At 33.4% G+C, this 10,837-nt stretch overlaps 1 protein-coding gene across 1 annotated transcript; it reads left to right on the top strand.

The window, feature by feature from the left end:
* The first annotated feature begins 234 nt into the window (after positions 1–234).
* LOC135142000 (farnesol dehydrogenase-like) lies at positions 235–1,412 on the top strand. Its single transcript, XM_064073630.1, has 4 exons — positions 235–516; positions 563–1,024; positions 1,075–1,230; positions 1,285–1,412. The coding sequence occupies exons 1-4, from the start codon at positions 409–411 to the stop codon at positions 1,318–1,320; spliced, it is 762 nt and encodes a 253-aa protein (XP_063929700.1). The 5' UTR covers positions 235–408; the 3' UTR covers positions 1,321–1,412.
* The last annotated feature ends 9,425 nt before the right edge of the window (positions 1,413–10,837 follow it).

Here is a 10,837-nt window from a genome sequence, read left to right on the forward strand (position 1 = left end):
AACAACAAAAAAACTTCCATCAGGTTAATACTATTTACTATTATATAACCTTCATTCTTGAGAATCAGCGATGCAAACTTCTGCATCCAGTCAAAACATATTTTCAACTACTTAAAAAATACGTTTCATAACCGACAATTTGATAACAAATTGTCTGTATATCTAGCAAAATAAATTCATTTATCTCTCGATGCTCCCTATCTAATCTGCTCCAAACAAAATTCGTCATAAAAATCAGCTAATGTTATTAATTCCAAACGAACTGTACAGTGTGTGCTCAGACAAAAATACAAATTCTAATAATAGCTTCTGGTTTAGAAACCGCAGGATCTGTGTTGGTTCACTACCAAGGCCAAGGCTGTCGCTTCATTATTCGTTGTGAGTTTGCCTCTGCATAAAGCCACAAAAATGGTGCTTTCGCTAGACCGCTGGGTCGGAAAAGTCGCGGTAGTGACAGGTGCAAGTTCTGGAATAGGTGCTGCTATTGCACAGTTCCTCGTAGACAAAGGATTAATAGTGAGTACCCCACCACTAATTTACGAAAAAAGTTATACTTCTTCAGGTCGCTGGTTTGGCTCGTCGTTACGAACTCGTCGACGCAAAAGCCAAAGAGCTTTCTGGCAAAACAGGAAAACTGTATGCTATCAAAACTGACCTCGCAAAAGAAGAAGATATTCTGAATGCGTTCAAGTGGATTGAAGAAAATTTGGGCCACGTTCATATCCTTATCAACAATGCTGGTCTTTTTAAAGACAATCTGTTGAGAAATGGGGATGCAGCGCTCTGGAAACAAATTTTCGATGTAAATGTTCTGGGGTTGTGCATTGCAACTCGAGAGGCTATTAAGATAATGTCTGCTAATAACATCAACGGCCATATTATTCATATCAACAGTGTAGTAGGTCATAAAGTGCTGCCTTTTCCAGGAATCAATGTTTATCCTGCGACTAAACACGCAGTGACTGCTCTAACTGAGACGTTGAGGCATGAACTGAACGCTGTGAATTCTAAAATTAAAACAACGGTAACGTTTGATTACTTAGTTTTATTTTTTTGTGACACTTTTAATTGTAGAGTATTAGTCCTGGGTTAACCGATAGTGAAATGACAACTTTGAATACCGAGCTTAGTCAAGAGCGTCAAAATTTATTTAAATCTTTGCCAGCACTAAAGGGAGAAGACGTTGCGGAAGCTGTAGGATACGTATTATCTACTTCTGAAAATGTTCAGGTATTGGGCTGCAAATCATTATAAGTATTATATGTTGAAATCTTTGAGTTGCAGATTAATGAATTGACCATCACACCTGTTGGAGAGTAATTTTATACGCACTACCAATTTTTTATAACCATATTTCAATATTTTTGTAAAATAATAGACATTTATGACAACAGAAAAATGTCCTTGGGAGAGCAAGCTGGTTTTCTTACCATCTGGTATGGTCAGTGGGGAAACACAAAGAGAGTTTGCGCATCTAACGTCAAGTTGATGGCGTTTTCTTTGAAGTCAGATGAATGGTTAGAATATACATATATACATCTGATTTGTCCATTTCATGACGATTTGCATACAAACTTTACCCATTAAAAAATTGATGATGAATCGTTTATTGTGGCACTTCGAAACTTGTTCATACTGCGAGAGTCGCTCTCACAGAAAAATTATAAAATTTAATTTTCCTACAACTGTCGAAAAATGACAACTTTTAATATAATATCACTAAGGATATGCAAGATATGACTTTCGAGCTATAGTTAAAAATAGGATATAACGATACAATTTTATTGTTAGGCAACGATTTAAATGACACATTTTGCAATTCAGAATATGCAATTTATTTCAAAAACAACAATTATTGCGACTAATTTTTATTAACATTAAAAATAATCGGAACACTGAAATAGTTATTGTCAATTTGACCTTTGGTCCACCAGACACTGTTCTTAAATTTTCCTCAATATTTTCTTCTATAATGTTTTTCATAACTTGGTCTCTTCCGAGCAGAATCTCCGGTAGATGCAAAATTTTTCTGAATATTTTCTTTTCCAAAGTTTTCCACAACTTGGTCTCTATTCCGAGTAGAATCTTCAGTGGATGTAAAGGATTGGCTATCAAAGATTTTGCTAGAAATACCTTGATTTTGTTATTTATACTGTAGGTAAGCGAAGAAGAATATTGCGGCCTCGGTGGGTATCGAACCATACGCCCCCCGCTCACCGGGCAGGTATCCTGACCACTAGACCACGAGGCCGGTTATCTTTCTTCGCTTACTACTACTTATTATTGTGTCGCCACAATAATATTTGCAATGTACCCCTCCGCCACGGTGCTAGATATCCATCCCTCGTAACGTTTGATAGAAATTAGATCTCCTCCTGCATTTGCCAAGAAAGCGGCAGAACTCCTTTGAAGCAGTGGCCGGTGTCTCCCGGTTATAATACGCACTGCCTCAAAATAGAGAATTTACAATGCAAATTTTTAAAATTTCTCTTTAGAGCATTCGGTTTTTATCCGGATAGAGGTTTTCCTCATGATACACTGCTATCCATTTTCTCAGTTCAGAGGTTAGAAATGAGACGTGTTATTTTGTCTTTATGTTTTCTCTTTAAGCTTGTAAATGCTAAAATTGATTCAGATGTATTATTGGGAAAATTATCTTTCTTGGTACCTAGACTTAATACCAGAAATCCAGAATGTTTTTACGTTGAATTTTCAAGAATAAATGTACATATGTTTTCACCTATTGTCACTATCTGTCGTAACTATAATTTATACAGGAATCATTTTGACCTATTCAACAGCAGTATCCGCCAAATTAAAAGTTGGCGTTTATAATTTTGAATTAGATTTTCTATTTTTTTTTCTTAATTCATCCCCATCTTTATAAATGGTTTATCTGTTAGGATGGCTAAATAATAATATTATTAATATTAATATTATATCAAACTGATTACGCTGAGTACAACACAATACTATCCCAAATTAAAGATACCCCATTACAAAAGCTTTCTTTATATAGCAAAAGACTTAAAAGATACAAACAATCACATCTCAGAAAAATTCATAACACTAAATTTTTAAACAACGAAAAACTATTCTATCAACATTTAACTAATTCAAGCAAAACTCAATTATCCGGTGAACTACCAAGTTCACAGGATGTAACAACATTTTGGTCAAAACTTTCGTCTAAAGAATTTGAATTTAACCAATCTGCCAAATGGATTCCTCATATATCCCATAAACTATCCACAGTTACACCAATGAATGATCATCAGATAACACTTGCCGAATTAATAAATACCATCAATAAGACACACAACTGGAAATCATCAGAACCAGACAAAATCCATAATTTTTGGATAAAAAAATTAAATTGTGTACATATTCATTTACTACATCACTTAAATCAGTTCCTTCTTGACCCATCCTCCTTTCCAACATTCTTATGTCCTGTTGTAACATACCTAAAACCTAAAGATAACGACACAAAAAATCCATCAAAATACAGACTTATCACATGTCTACCTACAATCTATAAAATATTAACCTCATGCATTACACAAAAAATCTATCAACACTGTTTTAACTCTGACATCATTAATGAAGAACAGAAAGGATGTATTAAAGGATACAAAGAGCAATTAATCATAGATTCCATCATCTGTGAACAAGCTAGAAAAGAAAACCGAAACATATGTACTGCTTTTATTGATTACTAGCTGACCCCGTGAACTTCGTTTCACCTACAATTTAATTTTGAATCTGCAAAATCGAATGCTTTGAAATCTCGCAGATGTTTTAAACATATGATAAGCATAATAAATTTTTATTCAAAATATATTTACTTATCCTCTCCAAAAAATTGATGACGTCAGCCCAAAATTTTGCCAAATGAGTCCTATCTAAAATGTCCAAAATAGGATGAGACTATACTTGTGATTCATCATTCCATTCATATTTTTTAGTTTTGCTTATAGGGGGTGTCTCAAAAAAATTAATCACTGAGTCAATTTATTTTATTAATTGAATCAAGGATTGCAAAACTGAATTTTGAAATATTGCAGAGGTTTTGAAGTTACTGTTTGACATGGTAGGTTTTCAATCAAAATATATCTGTTTATCAAACCCAAAAACTTGAAAACGTCATCTCAAGATTTTCCCGAATAGATTCTATCTAAAATGTGGAAAATATCATCAGTATATTTTCGTAATTTATCATTGCATTCATATTTTTTAGATTTGCTTTTACAGTGACTCAAAAAAATATATGGATCAGTCAATTTATTTTAGTGAATAACTCAAGAGTTGCAAAAATGAATACTTTGAGATCTTGCAGACGTTTTAAAGTTATTGTAAGCATGGTAAATTGTTAAGAATATTTATTTATTGCCCCCAAAAAATTGATGGAATGGCTCACTCTATTTTCGCAGATAATTTTGGGAATACAATACAGTTATTTTTAGTATTACACTGCACCAATCCAAGGTGGTATACGTGTTGATCGTAAATGTTGATTAGGTCATCACAAAACTGTGTGAAGAAAAGACTCAACTCGAAAATGCTGAATATGTTTCATTATACTTTTGGTGCGAAGGACGTTCTGTCGAAACAACGTTCGATCAATTTTTTGACAATGGTTGATATAAATAAAAAAATAATATAAATGCTCATACTCGAAATACGAAGTATCTACTCGAGTATCACATCAAAATATTTCTAGTTTTTCTACATGATACTAATACTTCAGTAGGTAACAGTTGATGCTCAAGTAGCATCTCGATACAACAAAAAAGGACAACAGTGACAGCGTTCAACCATCAAAGCAAAAATCGAGTCACCAAAATATAAGTTAGTATGGGGTAGACACATTGAGATGGGAATCGCTATGGCCAATGTTAGAAAAAACGCACTGCACAATTTATGCATAAATAAAAGTTAATTACCTGAAAAGTTTTCGATATTCCTGCTCCTAATGTGTTTTTCAAACTGAATGCACCTTTTGACGACGTTCCACGTTCATGAAAGTCGCCATGTTTAGTCAAAATTCACTCTTACAACGATCCTACTCGTTTTCTAAGCTGCTTTACAGACAGCTCAGTTATTTGCCACGCCGATTTTCATTTTTAGATTAAATGCTCACAAAACACGTAGATGTTCAATTTGTGTCCGGGGAGATACAATGTTTCCAAGTAGGTACTCAGTACATAGAGTAGATGCTCAGGTATATAAGAGTAATAATGAAGTAGGTACTTCGTACTTCGAATATTAGTTTCTACTCAGTTTTATTCATTTTATTCATGTTGATTATGAGCACAACGCTGATCAACTTCCATATCCGAATTACCCATGAAATAAATCATTGCGGTTTGCACCTGAGGTAGTTCGTCGCACATTTGATTGACTTCGTGGACCTATGTCAGCTTATCGTCTTCTCGGCATTACAATGCTGATATGAACTTCGTAAAACGACAGAATTATTTTCACAGTCAATCAAATCTGTAAATTTTGTCTTGAGAATTTTAAAATATTGAAACCTACAAACTAAATCCTCGAATAACGGTAAAGTTTGAGGTTTTGTCGAAACCAACAAAGTGAATATCGGTAAATAGAATGGCAGATCAAAATTAATAAGAAACTTTCGCAATGTGTAATTAAATTCACTTTAACCAAGACTTTTCTTATTATAAACGACGTTTTTTTTACGAAAAACAAAGAACGATTTGAAATGCAATATACTTTTCACAATTGCACAACTATTGAAATTAATTCGAAGTGGCGATTCCCATACAAAATTTTTAGATTTTTTTTATTTTTTAACTGTTCTTTTAAGTTTTCCTTATTTTTTTTATTTATAAACCATCCCCGTAATATAAAAAATTCTTCAAATCGGTCAAGCCGTTTTTGAGTCTTAGCGAGACTAACAGGAACAGCAATTGATTTTTATTATATAGACGATTAAAAAATGGGGGTTGGTGGTAGAAAGGTGAAAATTTAGGGTTATGTGTATTTTTTGATGCCAATTCTTAAAAAAATAAAAATAAAAAATTTTGTGCAAAAAATAGACCAAAATTTTTTAGGGTGGGCCACCCTTATCACTTAGGGGTTTAAAAAATAGTTTACAACCTATTCTCAGACCTACCGAATATACATGAAAAATTTCATACAAATCGGTCAACCCATTTCGGAGAAGTTCGGTTACAAACACTGTGACGCGAGAATTTTACACATAATGCATTATTATTTTAGAACAAATTTCAGTACCATAAAAAAGGTTATACTGACTCGACCTTAAAAGATAGACATATGCTGTCCCGGACTTTTCTTTAGAACTTTTAGAGGGGAACAATTTCGTCATACATGATTTTTACGTAACTTTAACCGTTTAAGCAGCGTAAGCAACGGAAGCTGTCAAAGGAGGAATAATTTTCCCGTTTTTCCGAATTTTTCATTGCTACTTCGCGCCTAATGATCGTAGCGTGATGTTATATAGCCTATATGTAGATATGATACATAGACTATCCAACACAAAAAGATTTTTTGAATTTGAACCAGTAGTTTCTGAGATTAACGTGTTCAAATAAACAAAAGCTTCAGCTTTATTATATAAGTATAGAAAGTATAGATAAGAAAGCTTACGATTCTGTCCCTCATTCCTGGCTATGCAAAATTCTGGAATTATACAAAATTGATACTAAAATCTGCACTTTTCTCAAATGTTCCATGGAATTTTGGAAGACCACCCTCCAAATAACCTTAAATGAACAAACAATTCAGTCAGATCCAATAATGATCCGAAGAGGAATTTTTCAAGGCGATTCCCTTAGCCCGTTATGGGTCTGCTTAACAATAAATCCCTTCTCCGATATCCTGAACAGCTGCAATTATGGGTTCAATATAAGAATTAACAAACAAAGAGAAAACAGAATAAGTCACTTGCTGTATATGGATGACATAAAAATATATGCAAGCAGTGCCGAAACCAGAGAATATTTAGGTATAGGCGAACCTTGCGTTAGGCGCTCCTCCTCTATACATAAAAAAATGCAATTTTACAGAACAGTTTTATTTATATTTTTTAATAAGTATGCAAAACAGATACTATGATAAAATATAAAAAAAAGAAAAAAAAATCGAGATTATACATATAGGATATAGGTATATAATATGTATGAATATGTAATATGTTTCTGAGTTTCCGTTCAAAATAAAAAAGATTAATATGACATAATTCTTGGTACAACATAATTTTTGGACGAATTTGGCGCCCCTTGTCGTTGGCGCCCCTAGGCAAGGGCCTACTCGGCCTATAGCTTGTTTCGGCACTGTATGCAAGTACACAAAATCAGTTAACAAACCCATTAAATCTGACTGAACAATTTTCCGTGATATTGGTATGTGTTTTGGTATTGACAAATGTAAGACCCACGCAATCATAAAAGGCGTCCAACACCAAGTACCACATATCGCACTGTGAGAGCAATACCCACGTAAGTCAAAATTTGCCGAATTCTTAAATTTATCATTAATGCATAAAAAAGTTAATGTAGTTTTAGTATATAGTATAAACGGTTTTTAATAGTTACGCAATGCTCAAATTCATCAAAATGTTTGTATTGCATTTCCGAACATTACGTGTGCGCTTAATGCAAGACTGCCGTATCTCAAAACTAAGTGAAATGCACGTAAGCTATGAGATTTCAGTCGATGTTGATAATCTGATACTCCTACTAATTTAGGTACAAATTGAACACAACAAATGCACAATGTCTTCTGATATAGTTAAAAATTGACCGAAAACATGGAAATCAATTTTTCTTTGAATAGGAAAGGTAGGAAACTTAATTAGAGCGAAATGAAAAAATTAAAATTTGTGAAAAACTCCGTTGGAATTTTGTAACTTCGTATAGAAAGGAAGTATAAAATATATCAGGAAATAATAGTCAATCAATTCCCGAACATTACGACAATGGCGCATCAGACTTAAATGAAAATGATTAAACAATATTTATGAAGGTCCTTTAGCAATACGTAAAAAAATTCGATGGACTGAATCAATTATGTATAAAAAAACGAAATAAATAAAATTATAACACATTTTATAACAATTTAGCCATAAGACACTGACCGGCAAAAAAACCGGCCACCCTGAAAATTTCGCAAAACGAAGCTTTAAAAATTATTAATTTAACTAGTGATCGTTATTTTATTAAAGAACCATTCACTATTGACATATAAGGTATAAATTAGCCAAAAAAGACGCCAATTAAACGCAGAATTAAATTTAATTTAACAAAACAACAGAAACAGAGCGACGAAAGACGTCTGTAAGAGTTAACGGAATTATTTTCACGTGAAAACGTTTATTAATTGCCACGATGAAAAACACTATTTACAACAACAGGCTCCTTTATTGTTTTTTTTTTTTTTAAGAAAATATGGTACTTGGTCTGTTTTTGTTATTTTGTTAAATTAAATTTAATTCTGCGTTTAATTGTCTTCTTCTTTGTGCTAATTTGTACATCATGTGTCAATAGTGAATGATCCTTTAATAAAATAACGATCACTAGTTGAATTAAGTTTTAAAGTGGTTTTGCGAAATTTTTCAGGGTGGCCGGTTTTTTTTACCGGTCAGTGTAGATGTTGAATGAATTAATACTGTGATTGTTTTGTGTTTTGTTACATTTTTTTCATTACAATGTGTTGCTAGTTTGCTTTTGTCTTAAATTTATTAACACGCAAGCCAAAATATTGGATATGGTGTAGCAGTGCAATAGTCACGTAAGTCAAAATTTCTTGTTTTCTATAACGAGTAGAAGGGTCTACTCTAAAGGAATAAAAACACGATTAATAATAGATTGACAATACGACTATAATGTATTTCGAAGCCATTGGTATTTAAGATACAAATAATATATAATAACTTGGGAATTTTAAATCATCATTACTCGAAACACGCTGGTTTTGAGTTACGTGAGTATTGCTCTCACAGTGCGATATAACCCAGAATAATTAAATAATCGAAGCCCAAGAACGAAATGATACATACAAATATTTGGGTTTCTGTCAATCCTCCCACATCAATCATACCAAAACGAAAACACGGTTGAAAGATCAATACCTAGCGAGATTAAAATTAATATTGAAGACACAGTTAAATGGGAAAAATTTAATGAAAGCAGTAAAAACATTCTGCGTTCCACTGCTAACATATTCTTTTGGAGTCATTAAATGGTCCAAAACTGATCTTGAAAATTTAAACATCGCAACAAGGAAAATCTTCACACAGTATAGAAGGCATCATCCAAAATCGTCGATTGAAAGATTCTCATTACCAAGACAGAACGGAGGAAGGGGTTTCCAGAACCTAGAAAACTTATATCAGAGACAAATCTCAGATCTAAAGAAGTAATTCTTGAAACGAGCAGAAAGAAATGAAATGTTTCGCACCATCACAAGAGCAGATTTGAACCACACACCCTTAAATCTGTCGAACACCGAAGAAATCCACACCCCCACACAATATACAAAATAAAAAATGGGCTAAAGCAAACACAACTACATGGAAAATTCTACAAAGACTTAGAAGAAACTCATGTCAACAAGAAGATGTCATTCATTTGGTTAAAAAAAAACAAGTTTGTATGCCGAAAGAGAAGGATTTGTGTTTGCTCTTCTAGACCAAGTAATCAATACCAAGAATTACAGAAAATACATCATCAAAGATCCGAATATAAGAAACGACTGCTGTCGCCTCTGCAAAGCAAAACCTGAAACGATCCAGCACATAATCTCCTCCTGCAGCATCCTGGCACAAACTGACTACAAAGCTAGGCACGACAACGCAGCCAAAATCATTCACAAAGAATTAGCAACACTTATGAACTTAATCGAAGATACGACACCCTATTACACTTACATTCCATCTCCGTTCCTTGAAAATAACAAATACAAATTATACTGGGATCGCACAATACTTACAGAGTTAAACATTACAGCTAACAGACCAGACATCATACTTATAAAAAAACACATGAACGAAGCCATTCTCATTGACATTGCTATTCCTAACACAAACAACATTATTCAAACATACCACACCAAGATTTCAAAATATCTACAATTATCTATAGAAATGAAATCCATGTTGAATCTTAAAAAAATTTCAATTCTACCCTTAGTTATCTCTAATGTAGGTGTAGTCCCAAATAGCTTAGTTGAGAATTTAAAGTCTTTGCATTTGAATGATTCAATAATTGTCAAAATTCAAAAAGCTGTTTTGTTAGGAACATGTCATATTGTTCGTAAGTTTCTCGAACAGTCTGATCATGTCAGTCAGATTAGATTAGCACCATTAAGTCAGAGTAGTGTAGGTCACTTTCCAAGTAATGTGCGGATCAATGATCGGTGGTTACGCTAGACTTTTGGGGATGGGGTGAGATTAGAGAATAATAGCAGACTAATTTGTATGCTGTAATTCTAAAATCTCGAAAGTTGTTTTGTTAATCTAATCAATGCACATCATCACTTGGTCTTAATACCTGTAATGATAGAAGTCTTGCCTGAATGCCGGTCATTTCCGGGTCAGTGGTGGGTCTTAATAAAATCTTGTTTTCTTAACCCCTTTGCAACTAGACTCGATGTTTCTTCTATTTTATTAATGCCTACATGTTGATTGAAACATTTGCCATTATTGTATTTACAGAATAAACGCCAACTTGAGGCATGGGGCGGCCGTAGAGCTCTATATTTTCGATATATAGTGAAACCTCCTCTAAAGGACACATCCCAACAGCGGACATCTCTCCACAGCACAATTTTCACTGTCCCAACGTAT

This window comes from Zophobas morio, unplaced genomic scaffold, assembly GCF_036711695.1.
Source record: "Zophobas morio isolate AGI-343-1 ecotype UQ-CSIRO unplaced genomic scaffold, CSIRO_AGI_Zmor_V1 ptg000046l, whole genome shotgun sequence".
Lineage (NCBI taxonomy): Eukaryota > Metazoa > Arthropoda > Insecta > Coleoptera > Tenebrionidae > Zophobas > Zophobas morio.

Coding starts and splice junctions, on each gene's coding strand:
- LOC135142000 (XM_064073630.1), top strand. CDS start 409: ATGGTGCTTTCGCTAGACCGCTGGGTCGGAAAAGTCGCGGTAGTGACA. Junction 1,025..1,074: donor ATTCTAAAATTAAAACAACG/GTAACGTTTGAT, acceptor TTTTAATTGTAG/AGTATTAGTCCTGGGTTAAC. Junction 1,231..1,284: donor CTACTTCTGAAAATGTTCAG/GTATTGGGCTGC, acceptor TTTGAGTTGCAG/ATTAATGAATTGACCATCAC.